This window comes from Setaria viridis, chromosome 4 (genome assembly GCF_005286985.2).
Source record: "Setaria viridis chromosome 4, Setaria_viridis_v4.0, whole genome shotgun sequence".
In the NCBI taxonomy this organism is placed as follows: Eukaryota; Viridiplantae; Streptophyta; class Magnoliopsida; order Poales; family Poaceae; genus Setaria; species Setaria viridis.
In genome coordinates, this window is record NC_048266.2 from 12821505 (window position 1) to 12840052 (window position 18548).

The 18548-nt window shown below is 41.1% G+C and overlaps 2 protein-coding genes across 3 annotated transcripts; one reads left to right on the forward strand and one right to left on the reverse strand.

Annotated features, from left to right (window-relative positions):
* Nucleotides 1-242: 242 nt before the first annotated feature.
* Nucleotides 243-2581, forward strand: LOC117853448 (DNA oxidative demethylase ALKBH2). Its single transcript, XM_034735807.2, has 4 exons — nucleotides 243-791; nucleotides 1697-1813; nucleotides 1939-2125; nucleotides 2192-2581. Exons 1-4 carry the CDS (start codon nucleotides 258-260, stop codon nucleotides 2389-2391), a joined length of 1038 nt encoding a protein of 345 aa, XP_034591698.1. The 5' UTR covers nucleotides 243-257; the 3' UTR covers nucleotides 2392-2581.
* Nucleotides 2582-2974: 393 nt separating this feature from the next.
* Nucleotides 2975-18457, reverse strand: LOC117853328 (sister chromatid cohesion protein PDS5 homolog A). Of its 2 annotated transcripts, XM_034735719.2 has the most exons (33): nucleotides 18158-18457; nucleotides 16182-16385; nucleotides 15900-16081; nucleotides 15051-15177; nucleotides 14691-14909; nucleotides 14305-14521; nucleotides 14059-14204; nucleotides 13812-13957; nucleotides 12881-13030; nucleotides 12741-12789; nucleotides 12473-12661; nucleotides 12040-12222; nucleotides 10712-10863; nucleotides 10494-10620; nucleotides 10239-10391; nucleotides 10095-10163; nucleotides 9873-10009; nucleotides 9673-9790; nucleotides 9445-9579; nucleotides 9146-9345; nucleotides 8446-8596; nucleotides 8205-8348; nucleotides 8042-8122; nucleotides 7087-7638; nucleotides 6895-6996; nucleotides 5994-6067; nucleotides 5844-5895; nucleotides 5047-5133; nucleotides 4928-4965; nucleotides 4484-4546; nucleotides 4244-4401; nucleotides 3604-4139; nucleotides 2975-3500 (listed from the first exon to the last, which is right to left on the reverse strand). In XM_034735719.2, exons 1-33 carry the CDS (start codon nucleotides 18245-18247, stop codon nucleotides 3465-3467), a joined length of 5067 nt encoding a protein of 1688 aa, XP_034591610.1. In that variant the 5' UTR covers nucleotides 18248-18457; the 3' UTR covers nucleotides 2975-3464. The 2 variants fall into 2 exon arrangements, with proteins under 2 accessions (XP_034591610.1, XP_072149233.1); XM_072293132.1 differs by having other exon boundaries at nucleotides 10095-10391.
* Between the last annotated feature and the right edge of the window lie 91 nt (nucleotides 18458-18548).

The window sequence follows — 18548 nt, forward strand, 5'->3', positions numbered from 1 at the left end:
AGGTAGTAAAAAATAATTTGTTGGGTCTAAATCGGTTATGGGCCGATTGAAGGAAAAACCCGCGTGAAGTCGTCACGTCACAAACACGCATGCCAGATGATGGGTGAAAAAATCAGTCAAATAGTGGGGCCTGAATCAGTTATGGGCCGAATTGAAGGAAAAGCCCACGCAAAAATTGTTTCAGGCGATAGATGATGTGTACTACTCCGTATCACGTATGCCATATATATACATAGCGTTCACCGCATTAGCGTGCTATGTGTCTCGGCCTCTCGGGGTTGGCCCAAGTCGGAGGACCACAAGTAGGAAAAACAATATTGAGGTATACGTCTTCCTACACCGTTTACGTAAAACTATGGCCTGCGTCTTTTCATCAGTCGTGCGCGCTGGTGCCTTGTCTTCCGCCTCCGCAGTCCTCGGCACTGTGTGGGTGTGGGTGTGGCCGTTTCCCATCGCCGCACCGCCTCGGCGCCTCCACCCCTCCCTTTACCGCCGCACCGCCAATGGCTTCGCGCCTCCGCCTCTTCGCCGCCGGTCCGACCCCAGGCGCGGACGGAAACTCCGACCCTAACCCCGGCATCTCCGGCAAGGCGGCGGCGGGGGAACGAGAGGGGGGGGCGAAGCGGCCGGAGCCGCCGCGGCGGGAGGTGACTGACCTGGGCGGCGGCAGCGAGGTCGTGCACGTCCAGCGGTTCGTGGACCGCGAGAAGGCGTGGGAATGGTTCGACTACCTCGACAAGACCATCCCCTGGAACCGCCCCGAACTCCGCGTCTTCGGCCGCACCGCACAGGTCCGCGCCGTCTCGATTAGCCATTTCCTCAGTTCAGTTCATCCGCGTTCGGTTAGGGTGACTAAGCATTGGGGATTATCGGAGTTGTGCTACCCGATACGCATGTTCCTTCTAGGCAAATCGGTAGCCCTGCTGTTGTTTTGGCAAAATGATCAGGTGCTAATCTTGCGAGTCCCGTAGCTGTGGTACCCGATTGAGATTTTTTTTTATTTTCCTTTAGGCATTGCCGCACTGTTCCGTCTTTGGATAAGCAATGTATGTCGTTTTGGTAAAGCATCACGTTCCAGTGGGTTTAGCAATCTAGCAAAACCTGATCATACAAGGGGCTCGAGGTTGTGCCGCATGGTTAGATATGCCTTCCTGGGTTGGGTAATTGGAACATTTTTCTTCATAAATTATCTTAGCTATATGTGAACTTGCAATTGATGTAAAATGGATGAAAACGATGGGCTTTTGGGTAAGCAAACTAGGATAACCCAAAATCTTTGAAAAACAGCATAATGCATGGCTATGTCATAGTTCAATGGACCAAACTTTACATCAAATTGCGAGCAGGGACTCATGAATTGTAAACACCAGTGTCAAGCAGTAGTGGGCGCGCTAAGCTGTGGTTGAGGACAGGCTAAGGGTGGAGCCATATGTCGGGTCACTGCAACAAAAGTCTCCAGTGATACAGTTTAGGAGTGTGGGACTCCTTGCCAATTGTATTACATCATTTTGATATTTTGTTATAGAAACTGGTAGATACACTGGCAGAAGAAAGGAAAACTAGTCGAGTAGAAAAAGAGATGTGTGATTCTTCGAATGCTGGAGTGATAATAGGGTTGCGACTAGTTGTTGAAGTAAATGTGTATTTTGGTAGAGAGCCGCTAATCCAATTATCTTTTCCTCTTCTTTTTCTGCAGCCTAGAGATGTTTGTTATGTTGCAGATGAAGGGCTACCAGATTTGAAATATAGTGGTCATCAGCCTCATGCCCATTCTTGGGATGAATTCCCCGTGCTCAAGGACATCCTGAAAGCAGTAAGGAGTGTTCCATAGATACCCATTGTATTGTTAGCTTGTATTTGTCAAGACAGTAGGAACGTTACAAAATATATCAGCATTCATCATTTCTAGTGATTCGCTGATTCATTAACGTTCATTAGGTGCATGAAGCCCTTCCCGGGAGCTGTTTTAACAGCTTGCTCCTGAACAGATACAAGACCGGTGCAGACTATGTTTCATGGCATGCTGACGATGAGCCACTCTATGGACCAACTCCAGAAATAGCATCTGTGAGCTTTGGTTGTGAACGCGACTTCGTACTTAGGAAAAAGCCTACCAAATCACAAGGTACCTCCTGTTTTGTTTTGTCGCTCATTACCTGTCCGGTATTGATCGCTCCCAACATCTTACCAGCCGCTTCTGGATCCGGAGAAGCTGCTCGAAAGCGGCTCAAGCTCGCTGCTCCTCAACAGCAGCATTCTTTCTTCCTGAAGCATGGCTCGCTGCTTGTGATGAGAGGCTACACCCAGCGGGATTGGCAGCACTCAGTTCCGAAGCGAGCCAAGGCAAGCTCACCAAGGATCAACCTGACTTTCCGGCATGTACTGACCTAAACATCCTGCTGCGTCCAAGTTTTGTGGTGTTGCCCAGCGTAACTTTTATGGCAATGTTAAACGTATGATCTACATTACCCATTTCGTTTAGTTTTCTTGCGCTTGCTCAGTGTAACTTGTGGCAATGTATACGGTGCACATCACCCCATTTCGTTTCTGGGCGTGATTGTTTAGTGTTGTATGAGGCTCAGCTAGCTTTAGCAGTAAGCTCACTGGACATGCCTAACAAGCTAACACGTTGCGCAAAATTTTCTTCCTACACAGTTAACTGGCTGTGGAAATACGCACGACTCAGTTCGAGGTTATAAAATAAAAATGTTGCATCCGTGAGATCGTGCTCATCAGATAGATGCCAACTTCTCGGGTGACGATGTATTGCTTCCTAGGTTCAAAATGCCGTTGCCCCAACAAAAGCCAAGACTATAGAATAACAATGAGCAAAGAATATGTTGTGAACCAAACAGTACAACAGTTTCTGAATCATTTTATATTAACTGTGTTGAATTTAAGCTCTAAATTCAAGCGACAGCTTCGTACCAAAAAAATACGAGTAACCATACTGCAGAATTATATGCTAACAGTATAAAACAAAACTATACTAACACACCTTATCAAATCCAATTACTACATCTCCAGCGTCAGATTATACATCCAAAGTACGGTTCTTTAGAACGAGGACCACAAATTGGATGCCCACAGCTAGTTTTACAACACGTGCCACTAGTTTATTGCCTACGACATTTCCGCATCAGTTCAACAACAAGGCACTATCTCCTGCAAAAGAACTAACAGATATGTTACATAGCCTCTGACCCCTCTCCTCTTAAGGATATACAAGACAACCCGGGGATGCCATGCCATAGCTTAATGGGCAAACAAGTGCCCGCATCTAATAACATTACAAGCAAATCCTATTCCACTGTTCTTCTATACTAACGTGTTGCTATTGAAACGAACATTTTCTACATTACAACTGTCAATTGCGAAAGGTCAATCAATGAGATATCCACATTCCCGAACTGCTGCCTGTGAAATCTGCATCCTACTATGAATGGTCAGCTGAGAAAGCAAGACTATGTTGCTTTTGCTGTGCGTTTTTTCCACACGCTCTGCACATTCAAAACAAAGCAAATTGGTAAGAAACATAAATAGCAAGATGAGAAGATTAGGTCCAGTATGGAGACATAGGCTAGCACATAGGAGTGCACTCACAAGGGTTTCATTGTCCGATTCCTCCTTGTTGCTCAAACTATGGTCATCCTGCTGTTCTGCCTCTTCCATTTCTGCATCTTTGGACTCTTTCCCTGCCTTTTGTTTCATTTTTACATCTTTGGACTCCTTTCCAGCCTTCTCTTTCATCTCCACATCTTTCGAGTCCTTCCCTGCCCTCTCTTTCACTTCCACATCTTTGGGCTCTTTCGTTGACTTGTCTTTCATTTTTACATCTTTTGAGTCCTTCCCTGCCTCCTCTTTCCCTTCCACATCTTTGGACTCTTTCACTGCCTTCTCTTTTATTTTTACAGTTTTGGAGTCCTTACCTTCCTTCTCTTTCATTTCCACATCTTTGGAATCCTTTCCCACTTTCTCTTTCATTTCCGCGTCTTTGGAATCCTTCCCTGCCTTCTCTTTCATTTCCACATCTTTGGACCCCTTCCGTGCCTTCTCTTTTATTTTCACATCTTTGGAGTCTTTCCCAGCCTTCTCTTTCTCAGCTGAGCTGATTACTACTTCTTCATCCATTTGGCCATCTGTTGTATAAATGAACACATTAGGCTCATCTATGAAAGAAAAGGCATGCATTCAAGAAACAACGGGTCCATATAATCAAAGCTAACTCATTAAGCAATCGTACCAGATTCTACATCTTTATCCACATCTGAGTGGGCAAGGGAATTGTATGAATCTGAATCATTACCACCAGCTCCACTGCTCCCTACAACAGACTTGATTCCTCCTGCAGTCTTTCTACGTTTGTTCTTTGGCTGCCCTTTCCTCTTTGGAGGCAAGGACCTAGAAAGATGAATTAAACAGATGAATTACACCATGGTTTCGACTCTGAATCATTACAGCATTTCATTCCATTTGGGCTTACCTCTTTTTTGACTTCTGTTGGCTAGGCGGAGACTTGCTAATGCTGGTTGTTCTCTCCTGTGCTCTGCAAGTTGATTAGAGACCAATGATTTATAAATGACACCATAGGTTAATATAATTACAAATGACTTCAATACTTCTGGTAATTCCATGATATAGGCATAAAAGAAAAATCTATCTTTAATTATTTAAGTTGAATCCGATGCTTGAGCCTGTTTCCTTAGATCCCAACAGTTGCACAGCACAGCAGTTTACTAAAGTGTACTCCCTCCGTTCTTAATTATAGGTCGTTTTAACTTTTCTAGATATATATATATTTGGCTACGTATGTAGACATAATCTATATCTAGATGCATAGCAAAAATCATGTATCTACAGAAGTCAAAACGACCTACAATTTGAAACGGAGGGAGTAGATTCTAGGGAAAGAAAAATATCAGCTTACCTTCCTTGGTTTGTCACAAGATGGTCTTTCTTTTGCTTCTGCCATATTGAGCAAACTAAAGTGAATCAAACAGTTTCTTCTACATTGAAAAGACAATGAAAGAACTAGAAATATTCTACCTTAACTGATGAATCATTACTTTCAACTGGCATCCATTTCTCTTTAGCCAAGTTAAGCACTTCAACATCTCCGTCATCGTATAGCACCTATTTAAGTATTTAGGGAAGTAAAATCATATAAGCACATCTGATGCACCTACAAATTTCTACCGGTCTGGACTTAAATTATCATTTCTACAACTTCAACGTGTTGAGATGGCAACTAGCTCATACTACACATAATTGAAAGTTGCTACTGTGAGCACCAAGCACTCTGTACAATCCAGTGGAATATAGCAGGCATTACTGCAGTTATACCAGTGTTACAGAATTGTTCACCTTTTGGAAAGTAAACCTATAGCTTAAATAAACCTATAGTAAACCTATAACATTTTAACTGAGACAAATTGAAGCTACTTAAGTGTTGAATAAACAACAAAGTAAGAAGACACTGCATATCAAACATTAAAAAGGAACCACATATTCACAACAGCTTTAGATGCCATGTCCATGGCTTTACAATTTACAATAATTGTGACTTAAAACATCAGTATAAACAAATCTTTTTTTTCTGAGGCAGTAAAGTTTTTAAGCAACAACAGTATTTCCTTCTTAATCAATAACAGTCCACAAACAATCCGAGGCAGACTGGAAAACATACATCATAAAAACCTTCAATTACATCCATAGAAATAGACAAGGTGTCCAAACACAAAGCAAATTGCTGCTCTTTATGGTGGTACTTGCAGCAGTAAAAATGGATTAATCATTACAGATAATGAATTATTAATGCATTGTTCAAATTTTGGGGAGCTTACCGTATGTTTTTTCTTGGATGAATCATATGATTGAACAAGACCTTGATAAAATCTAATAAAAAAACAAACTCTTAAAATTAGCCCCACCTTCAGGAATCAACTAATTGCAATAACAGCATATGTTCAGATAATGTTAACTAGAGAATATACCTCTTATCCAACGGCCACCAAACTTTTATTCGGTGTCCTACCAAGTCTGTGCTGCTTGAATCATGCGTTGAGCACTACAGGTATAAACAAACTCTTAGCAGACACAAGACACTAGAAGGTAACTTGCTTGCACAAATTTTTCTCGAACACGCAGGAGAGCTGCGTATCTTTGATTAAGAGAGAATAAAGGTCCAAATTACAGGACATCACCCCACCTTGGACCAGGATGAGGGATGTAAACCATTGGCACTAATCTTTCGTATCAAAAAAATGCACACAAGAACCTGACCGGACTAAACCCCTGTTTTAAACTCTAGATCACCACCCTTTCTAGGTGCAGGGCAGCAAGCCCCTTGGCTCCAGCTACCTGCCACAAATGTGCTTCATCTATGACCAAGAACATATATGCTTCCTTCCAGTGATTGGTATGATTTGTACAAAAACTGCGACTAATTCAATTTGTGTCGTGGTTGGCCAGCACTACAGGCACCAGCCCAAGCAGGTTGGCTAGCTGGGCCCCACCTAGGGCCCATAAGGATTTTTCTTAATTCAAATTGTAATTGGGACATTGTAGATATGATTGTAACTAGGTTTGATTCTCTACAAGGTCCAATCTAGGTAGTTGGCTTAGGGGACAAGTAACTTCCTCCATGAATAGAGGAGGGCTACCAGTAAAGATTAAGCAGATAGAAGGAATTTCCCTTTCTCCATCTCTCTCCCTGATACTGTCCATGCGGTACTGTTCAGATAAAGAGTGCCTCCACTGCCTTCCCTCTCTTTGTCCAACAAATCTAAGCCCATAACAATGTGGCTTACAGAATAAAAGACTACTTTGTCCATACAAAATATGCAACTCTCCTTCATGTCTGAGAAAAAAATATAATTGAATAATAACTATTACCTTTACTAAACCAGAAACTGGTTTTGGTTTCTGTCTTTTGAGTGACCCATTTAGACTTCTCGGTTCAACAGTTCTCTTAGTACTGTCTGCATCAGCAGACTTCTGAAAAAGATGAAAAAGAATGGACAAATCAGAAACTAAACTTCATAAGTTTTACAAATATATAAATACGATAGAGATGGAAGAAATTACCTTTAGACCACTATTCAAAATGTCAGTATGGGATTTCTTAGCACCCTTATTTCCTTTAGATACAGGGGTTTTACTACTAGGAGAAACTAACAGCTCTGTATCATTTGAATCATGTCTGCCTTTCTTCTCCTTCAACTTAGTTTCCAATGAGTTATCAGTCCTACCTTTGTTGGGAGTATGCAATAGACGCTCATCACTGTTTTTACTACCTTTTGCTGAATGTGGTCTATTATTAGAAATCGATCTTTTGCGTTTAGGTGAGGAAAAATCAAGTGGCTTCTCGTTACTCTCTTTTGACTCAGTCTGACGCTTCTTAGGCTTACTCTTTTGTGATTCCCCCAAATCTCCTTGGTTGTCCAAGTTAATTTCTCTTACTAAACCCAGGACATCATCATCATTCCCTGCATTTACTGAACTTGATGGTGTCTTCTGCTTTCTCCCCGCCTTCTTTTCTCCTTGTGATTTAAGAAGTTTGACAATTTTCCCAAGAGGAACTTCATTTCCAAATTCATCAGTCTCATCAATAAGCATCTTATGTTTGGGAGATTTAACCTGGAAACACATAAAAAGAAAGAAACTAGTGCAGTTGAGACATAACAGGCAAAGGTGAGCTATATTCATTACGGCGCTGCAAGCGCCCGGACATCCGATGGGAAATTTCCCATCGGACGCTCCGACGAAACATTAAAAATTACCTAGTGCAACATTAGCGGTCGTAATTTGCAACATGATAAAATAATGTGTAAAAATGACTACGTCATTCGACTCTAGGATAGAAAATTCCCACCGCAACATGAACACTATGTTTATGCAACATTCACTGTCCAAAAACATGCAGAAACAATAGTTGAAACATCGATGCTTAACTATTGCAACATATGTCGAGCCGTCCGATTTTTTTAAGATTCCGGACATCTGTTCCATAGCATTACTGTATTCATTATCCATTTCATACCTTATCAACGTTTGCTGTCATTACAGCCTCGAAATGTGCCAGTACTTTCTCACATCCCAACCACATCTTCTCGTCATTTTCCTGCAAATTATTAGATAACTATCAATAATGGAAGCCTTATTAACTATCAAGCAACTCTTTCATGCTTTGTTGGAGCACATACCACAGAATTTTCATTTTGGTTATCCTGAAGTGGTGTGTAAAGTTGAGCAGGCAATGGAACTGTTTGAGCTTCTGATAAATCTGTTTGATCATTGCACAACCTCTTTGCAATAAGGGTACCAAGATCACATATAGCATGCAGAGTCTGTGAACAGCATGCAGAACATTAAGTCGTACTGAGTAGCCACGAATATGTACATCAACCCAAATGAAGGAAAAAAAAAAGTCAAACACATCGCTACCTTGGTCTTATTTCCATCAACCACATCTTGTGAATGTTTGATACTTTTGAATATAGATATTAATGTAGTGAAGCTCTCCTTTTTCATGCCTGGAACACCATGTTGCAAACCCTTTTCTCCCAGGAGAATTGAAAGAATCAGATGCAATCGCCTGGAAAAAAAAGCTTCTTGATAAATATTTGCACGTACAAGCACACGACTATTTCAGCTAGAAGGGTTAAGATAAGCACATTGTCTTTTTATTCATGTAGCCCAATAATTCCAAGCTATACAAAATAAACTAGACCGGACCTTAGATTATAACATCTAAAGGTGCATCATTGGGAATAAACCACTTAAAACCTAACCATTTAACCAATATGTGAGGCCTGGTTGGCCTATGTCAAGAAAATTCTTCACAACCTTGAAGCCCATTTTTTGGCCAATAATCTACGGTTTCAAGAGTATAGCAGACTGCAAAGCCGTGAACATGACAAAGGCATGCAACATTCAAGCAATGCTATCAAGTAAAATAGAATAGAGCAACGTTACAATGGTAAAAACTAGAACATATGTTAAGAATTATATCACATATTATTGCATCCAATATATGATATTCTAATACATTTCACTGCAAGGGTGCAGATTATGAAATAATATTTTGTGGACAAGTAAAATCGTGATAACAAGAGAGCAGCATAGAAAGAGCTATATTAGATACCAGTAGATTGGACCAAATGCTTTGACATTCTCATGTTCCTCAATGTCTGGGGATGAAGGATCATGAGCAAGCCCATGAACCAAAAAGGAAATTATATATTCTGGGTAAGCCGTCGGCAAATTCATATCTGCTTGGACCGAAAGTTGGCGCATCTTAACTTGTTGGCATATCTGAACTACTTCAATCAGATTGTGCTTGAACTGAGAAATGCATGGAAACAAGAGAAACTCAGTGAGACATAATTGATTATCTTTCAAAAAAAACCAAGAATGAATTTGTAGCGTGTTTAGAATATGAACCTCTTCGTACTGAGGGGCATGATAATCATTAACGCCAAACAAGAAGGCACAAGCATATTTTGCATCCAATGTCCTCTCCTTGATATATTGATGTACTTTACAAAGAAATAATTTCCTCACCTGAGGAAAATCATCCTGAAAATGAATAGAAATATGAATCTCCAAAGTTGATGACCTAACACACAGAACAACGAAGGCCTGCAAGCAGCATTGTGCCCAATGAAATACCTGTGAAATCCTGAGGGTCAAATAAAATACATCAACAGGTACTTTGTGGTCCCATTGTCTTGATAAGCGGAGAACAGCTTTCGCTGCTGCAAGCCTCAAGTGGGCCTTATCAGCAGCACTGCATGTAGAGCAGCAAGATAAAATGTTATACAGGGCAGAATGTTCTACAATGCAATTGAAGGGTGTGTATCTACAAGTACCTTGAGACCATATTTGGAGAAATATCACCATAGGTAAGAATATTCTTCAGAATATCAAATAACTTTTCTATTCCAGGGTGTGCATGAGCATCTTTGCAAGGTAGATAGCTCTTCACCAAAGTTTTGATGCCATAAATCTGCAAAAAAAAAAAAGAACTAACAGTCAAGGAGCATTGATGATTGGACTGTAAGTCAGACCTTGAATACCATAACTTCACCAACCTTCAGCAAGCAATTCTGTGTACTATCACCCCATTCAGATTTATGAGAAGAATTTTCAACCATATCCTGCTGACACTTGGAATTGTGATGACAACGGTATAAAAGATAGAATAGAAATGATAATTCAAAGAGAAAAGGTCTTACATCATTGCACTCAAGAATATTTTTAGTTATGAAATTTATTATCTCTTCTTCCCGCGTTTCAAAAATTGGCATGGATATCTGAGCTATACACCCCAAAGATTGCAAGATGGATGGTAAATGCACTTTCTTCTCTTCCAACAAATCCACAAGCCTCTACAAGGTTACAAATGCAACATTTAATTTTCCCAATATGCCAATTATACACTGTAGCACAAGAAATAACTAACAGGAGAGAATTAAATTTGTAACTGATACCTTGTAAAGAACAGATAGTGACATAAGACCATCATCTTTTGTAATTGCAGCAAGTGCATGAACAGAGTATTTAGCTTGTCTCCGCGTGCCCTCTAAGCATAAACGCTCTAATAAAAGATCAAGGGAACTGAAATAGAGCCACATCAATTTACTTCCATAACCTTAGTAGTTAATATTAAGATAGATCGCAAAATTAAGAGGCTCCCAAGAAACTGCACCTTGATGAGGCTAGCTGTTCACGAATATTGCCACCAGCCTTCGATAAGACATGAGCAATGCCCTCTTTAAGCACTTCATTATCCTCCTTCAGGAGTTCAATAATGTCTTCTTCAAGTCCAGACAAAAGGGATGGAAAGAAACTAGAAATTGCCTGCACACAAAAAGGATTAAGACATAAGCTTTAAAATAATATTTGAACGAAGGGAAGTCAGACTATACATAGGAGACAGAAGTATTCCACTAAGAAACATCATTATACCTGTTGTTACAGAATTTTTTTTTACATAAACATGAGTAATTTAGTCACTGGTGTTAGGAGATGCTAAGAGTACAGTGTTATGTTCTTGGGATTTGGTTACAGTGAGCGAGATAACCACTGGCGCTGGGTACAAGATCCCACGGGCAGCAAGGACTTCTCGTTCTATTCATTATTGAACTTTATTGAACGTCCTACCTAAATATAGAGACATTACTTGAAATCCAAGTAACTCATAGTTGGATCTAATCTAATCTAGCTCCAAGCAATTCATAAATTGGATCTAATATAACCTGGCCAATGTTTTGTCTGCCAGGGACCCATGCATCATAACATCTCAATAACATGTTTGACCATTCATCAGCAGCTGCCAATACCAAATTATTCATCCATGTATATTATTAGAGGTTGTGATGAATTGTCATGAGACACTTCAATTAATTCCAGTCCTCAGTAAACCAAATAGCAGGAAAACAAGCCACATCTTAAACTCAAGACAAAGGCCATTAGCCTGGGCTGGCAATGGCATATGCATCATTAAGATTGCACAGTAGAAACAGAACAATTGTTTTTGGATCATGAATCCATATGTGCAGATTTTATAAATGATTTGACACCCTAGGCCTTTGTCATCAGTCATCGCAAAAGAATAAAGGCCTTTGTTTATTGGTAACCATGCCGCACCACTGCATTTTTCTTCCTGCAGTGCTGCCACGAGTTATCGGACCATGGAAAGCTACAAGTGTGGTTAATTCTAAACTTCAGTGACTTGTCTCACTGTACCCTATCTTTCTACTCTAAATTTCTGATGGATGTACAAGCTAGTAAGTGTCCAATAAATCAATTGCCTGCTTTTAGCTACATTATATCCAAAGCATCAGATTACAACAAATGAACAGACCTAAGAAATTTCAAACATTCAAAGAAAATCCTCTGACATACAAGCAACTCCTGAAATTGCTCAGTACGTTTATGCCAAAATATGAACAAAATAATAATTCATCAAGGATACAACATGGCCGATAAATGATCTATTAAAAAAATGAACAGTGATTCAGGAAATTGAGTTACCGTTAGAAGATTCATGCATGCCGAGATGAGCTTTGTATTCCCAGAAGTCTTCTGTTCAGAAGCTTCTGACAGGATCTCTTTGGCATACTCCTTGTTTACAAGTAAATATGAACATTTCATTGCTAATGCGCCCACAAAATCATAAAGTGCATGTTTTTCACCAAGTATCTTAAGCAAATCTGCCTGCAGATTACACATAAATTCAAATTGTTTAACTAGGGCATATTCAGAAAACAAGTCAAGCAGGTTTAATCATTGCAAACATTTTCAACCACTGGCAGGCAAACATCTCGTCTTTATGTAGCAATTGATGAAACAAATGGAATGAAAAGTGGCAAAAGCTTGGATCAGGAACAGGACAGAGGCATTTATTTCTCACTTCTCCTTTCTATTTTACATCTAACTTACAAAAAGAAAATGAAATGGAATGTACCCGAAGAGACCAAGCTTTCTCGAATGTACTTGAGCAATCCAGCAGGCTAGTGAATATTTTCCAGATATTGCCATCTTTTAGCTGATGAAGCATGTTGAAGTTCTCCTCACACTTTGCAGGGTCACTGAATAAGCGAGACATGCTTCGGAAACATCCAACGATTCTTTTTTGCAGATCAGGGGCATCTTCCTGCATTACAAAAGGAATTAACAAGGTAACCTAATCGATCACACAGTCACTTTATAATACATTCAAGATTCACACTAACCTGGCTTAGTTGCCGAAGGGACATGTATTTCAGCATTTCTTGTTGCACTCTGATAATTTCAGGGGGAGACACACATATCAAAACCACTTTCAGAAAGAGCTCAACATCAATTTAAGCAATCTATAGACGGAAAATCACACCTTTGCTTTTGCAGAAGAATCGATTCGAGAGCTTTCATATCATTTTTATCGAAGTACGTAACAGCTGTAACCCAGTGCTTCACTCTTCCCTTCGTTGGAAACTCCGGTGGAAACAAGGAAGCACACAAAATGGATTCGATTGACTCTTGCCTGCACCAAATAATAAAGCCATCATATGGGCGATCTCATAGGCTCACACCCCATGACCCAAATAACCCAATAAACAGTAGGGGCTTCCCTTACTTCATTTATATTAAAAAAACACCTGACAAAAACTCACTTCACCTCAAGGAAAAAAGCTATACCATTTGACAAAGTAACAGGAAAGAAACTAAGAATGCACACATCTGATGTCCACACTGGGCTAAAAATGAATATACGCACAACAGAACTTGCACATAAAACACTACATAACTATGCAGGGAGAAAGTACTCACTCCTGTTAGGCAGATCCCAAGAGACATGGGAAACCAAAACCAGCAATAAACTTACAAAGAAATTACAGAACGAGCATGTCTTACTGGTAAGAAAGGATAAGTAGGACTTTTGGCATATGTAAGCATATATGCTGTAGTACAAGTGTATAACTGCACTTTTACCACACTTTGGATGACCATCACACTTCGCCGCACTAGGCATGTCAAGCGTGGGAGCCACACACGCACATAATTGGATATTTTTAAAAGCATAATTGAACAAGTGCAGCTAGGCACACAAATTGAATACATTGTCCTGTTTGAATGCCTATCATGATTTGCTGGCTGCTGCACAAAGTTGTAGCAAACGCGCAGACGCAACTTTTGAGGTGACCAAATCAGACACCACCAGTTAGGCAGAGTTTAGCAAGAAAATGTGTCTATCATGACACAATTCAATGGGGCCAAATGATACGGCAAGAGAAAATATAAGCCAAGAATAGTCATGCTCTTACCTAAAATCTTTGTCATAAATGCATCTTAATATTTTTCCAGGTATCCACTCAAAATCATCAGAACTTGCTGAGTTATCAGGACCCCTCTGGCAATATAGCTTATAAATATCTGCCAACCTCTCCACAGTATAGCACTTCACAGACAGCTGCAATTTTTTCAAGAATACACATACTTTAAAGTAAATCATACAGATAAAAATAAATGGAAAAAATTGAAGTGTGTGAAGAAGAGCAAAGGAAAACTAACCGATTTATCACGGACACGCTCTGCTACTACTTTAATTGTGTCGATTGGAATAGCATCAGGTGAATGGCAAGCTACATCACAAAGTGCGGTCACCACTCCCTTCCGCACATTTTCTTCATAATCACGCAATCTGTCACAAAGTGCCTCTGCCAGGAAGACAACCATCAGGGATAAGCAAAATTTATTGATCAGTCAAAATTAAATGAGCGCAACTAGGGGGGGGGGGGGGAGGAAGATGATTCTTACTAATGATTTCAGGAGCTTCAGCTCGGGAAGGATCCGATATTAAACATCTCTTCAAATGCTCAACCATAGAAATACGGATTTCAACTACTCTATCAGTCAGTCTCTTCAGAAACTCAGCGAAGAGAGTCTTGAAATGTTCCACAATAGGGACTCCAGGTAAAGAAAAAATTTCCCCAAGTAATTCAACTGACTTAGACCGAACATCTACTTCATCTGCCTAGAAAATATTAAATATGACTTTAATCAACAAAGTATGACAATCCAAAAGAAACCAGTCGCTTAAACTCAGAACTATAGCATTTTATTATGAATCGATTTGAGAAAAATGTGGACAGTTTCTGTTCCCAACATTTATTCCAAGTGATTGCTCCAGAGTAAGATCGTACCAGCAATTCCCCAGTAATATAAGGCACGATCACCTTAAGAACCTTCGGAGCGCACTGATAAACATCAAATACGATTCCATGGTGATCAATTTGATCATTCAAAGAACTGCCATCCCCAGTCCATGATGATGTCAGAAACTTCTTTATGTATGGTTCAAGTTTTCCAGCAGAATGCGCGATGACACTGCGAGCAAGCTTACGTCCGGACATTGCAGCCCCCTAGTTATCAGAAGTCGCAGAAATAATAATTCAGAGAAGTAAATCAAACATAAGAATAGGTGAAACAGTAGATGAAGCTAACAGCGATCCTCTGAAATTTGTAAAATATCCCTGAAACACCTTAAAAGGAAAGGTACTCACAGTTTTCTTCTGCCCCAATGCTGACAACAGCACACGCAGAAGACTCTCCTGTATATCTTCACTCTCATCTATAATAAGGGTCATTATTGTCTGCATTGACTTTACAATGTTTTCTTCATGACTGTCACTGCATCACATAAGAAAACTGAAGTCAAACAAGGGAAAATAAAATATAACCTAATATGTGGTGTATGCACTTCTATCAAGAATGACAGGGCTAACAGAAATGTTGCATGAAGAAAGTTATCTGGCATTGTTCACAATAATATTTAATCATATGCAAGGAAATAAACCTTTGAGTTTCTGCTTAGGCACAGAACAATATTCCAACCGTTTGTTAACCAAGTTTCACAAAAAAGTATGATACTAGTAAAATTATATGGAACCGCGAGAAATTATGTTCCAGCTCTAGATCAATATTACTGCAACCTCTTTGGCCAGCTAAAGTGTTCAAAAAGATCAGCAGTTATGGATATCAAGGCTGCTAACCTACATACTTAATACATATGTTGTTAAGCAGTATATCTTTTGAGGATTTTGAAATGCTACTGGACTGAAAATACTACAGCCATTTATTTAGCAATAAGGACTTTGAAATTCAGGCCTCAGTACACACTTCTAAGTTTAAAAATAAACACGGACAAAAGACCAAAAGGAAATCATATTCATTGTGAAGTTGCAGAAATCATGTTCAAAGAAGAACAAGTATAGATTTTATTGGAATACATTTTGTTGGATTTCTTTACAACACAACCAACAGTGAGAAAATAAAGCAGCAATAAATGAATGAACATTCATGCTCTACCACAAGGCACTGACCTAGTTGACAAAGTTGAATTATTAAATTACCTGACAACTTCTAAGAATGTTCGAAACATGTCTGTGATAAGATCGTCGCATTCAAGATCTAACATCACAACACATGCTCGGTATCTAGCAACTGTTTCGAGAATAGCAACTCTCCTGCCAAAGGTTTGACTATTAACATCACTGAGTCCGCGAAATGTACCTACAATTAGATAGAATATGTCCTGCACAAGGAAAAAAATCTCAAATGCCAAAGAAACGTTGTAAACTCAATACAAGTTATCTAAACCAGTCATTTGGTGCCTTAAAGGATATGATAGTTACCCTTAAAACATCATCGTCGTAGGGAGCATCAGGTGCAGTTATTCTTGTAATTTCACAAAAGCAGGTCGCCAAGAGAACTTTGACATCTTCATCCTCATGTTTCAGAAATTCTTCTCTGGTGACAGCCTTTAAACTTGGTTGAATAGCTTCCATCACCGAGAGCCCCGGCGACTGCTCTATTCCATGTAAGCATTCCGCAGCTTTCTGCAGTAATATTAGCATCAATAGAGTATCTAGGGCATAGTTGCCATGAAGAAAAAGATCCCAATTTAAGTATCAAACCAGTATGTATGACTAACCAATTTCATACTTAAAAACAACATAACAGTGCCTGCTTTTGAGAGATTGTATCATCACGCAGTTAATTCCTGGTGCCATAGTGGTACACTAACTCTGGTGACAGTTATCTTGGTGGCATAGTGACTTCGATTAGGATAGTTATTATGTATGTGTGCAACTGCACACACCTTTTTAATCGTAATCACAAGATACCACAATAGCTACAAATTATACTATTTACCACCAAAATGTCGAACCCATGGTCCTCTCCATATGAGAACACACATGTAGTACCTCACCCATGGCTGTTTTCAGAGCTATGCATGCTGCAGGCATGTCCTGGGTAGCTGGCCTTCAGGGCCTTTCCACAGTCCTGCAGCTCGAGAAAATTTCTTCTTACTGCAATACCTTGGGAGAGTTTCTCCCTAGGACTGAGTTTTTATGGACCTCTTCACATCCAAAACTCTAACAGAGAGCAGTCGACACCAGAACACACAAGACCCAAATGTGTGACCCTAAGAGTACAAGATTCAGTTTCCTTCTCTGACAAGTTGAATATCATTTGCTGTTTACTCGGACAAGCATAGGTGCGTTTGTGTTCCAACACATGCACAGGTGGCCTGTCCATGTGGTTCTAAAAGGCATGATTCGAGGGCAAACCGAATAAAATAGTCTCCTGCGATAAATAGTATAAAGAAATTACCAAAATAAAACTGTCATATAACCACAGCATTCAAGGTACTGCTAGACAAAGCGGTACCCTGATCACAGCATTTCCATGAAGCATGCCCTAGGTTTAACAAAACGTATTGACATAAACTGCCACCAAAATGATTCATGGAACAAATCTGCAGCTTCCCTTAGCTACTGTCCCTCCTCTAGTGTAATGGAAACAACTAGCATAACTGAAACAACCACCAGCCGCCAGAAAGAAAGGTGAGGCCTCTTGTCCGCTAAAACCCCATAAACCCTAACCAATCGCAATAACACAGCAGAAATTAAAACTTTGGGTGCCTAGCTGCAACAGTGCAATTCAGCATAACGATCAAGCTGCACTCTTGTTCCACTCGTGCCATTCACTCCTCTAGTGTAACGGTAACAACTAGTGTAACTGAAACAACCGCCAACCACCAGAAAGCTGAGGCCTCTTGTTACGCTAAAACCCCATGAACCCTAACCAACATTAATCCTCTCTTCAACACAGCAGAAACTAAAACTTTGGTAGCTGAACTGCAACAGTGCAATTCAGCATCCAAAACTCACCAAATTGCCCAAGCTGCACCCGGTGCTTCCCCCAACCAAAGCAACAATCCCTGCCAGAACAAGTAAAACCCACCTCGAATCTCGCGAATTCACGAGGCACGACAGCATCTACAGCACAATCTTGCCAAAACCTAACCTTTTGCCACCTAAATTAACCAGCCCTCCCCGCAAAAGCTCACTCCCCGAAAACCCTCCCCAACGCTGAATTGACGCCCAACCATCCAAACCGCGGACCCGCCGCCCCCAATTCGCAAGCGAAACCCTACGGCCAGCACCGTACCTTCCAGCGCTCTAAACCCTAAACCTGCCGAATTCCCTCGCCTTGCGCACAGATCCACCCGAACCCCACCCGGCGCCACCCGCCGCCACGGCTCGGGGGCGCGAGGAGCCACCCCCCGAGCACGAGAGCTTCCGAAGAGTCTCCACGGTCTCACCTCGAGGAGCTTGGCGAGCTCGTCCGCGGGCGCCGGCGCCGCCGCCTGCAGCTTCTCCCCCAGCTCCTTGAGCTGCTCCGCGGCCGCCATCCCCGGCCGCCGCGCCGGATCGACGCCCAATTCGCGCTCGAAGCTCCCGCCTTGCGCCCTCTCCTCTCTGGGTGTCGTTCTAATCTGAGGCGGAAGGGCTCCCTCGGCTTTTGGCTGCTCTCGCGCTGTTTCGAAATTGGCGTGGGAGGGGGTGGGGTGGTGGAAGAGAGAGAAGAGAGAGGCGGAGAGCTCGTGAGCGGAATGCCAAGGCCCCGCCTGGGTTGGGATCGAGTTTGTTCTCGGTTGGCTTGGGTCTCGGAGTCCAGCCCACAGCCAGTGTGCTGTCCGGGCGTGCTGCCAC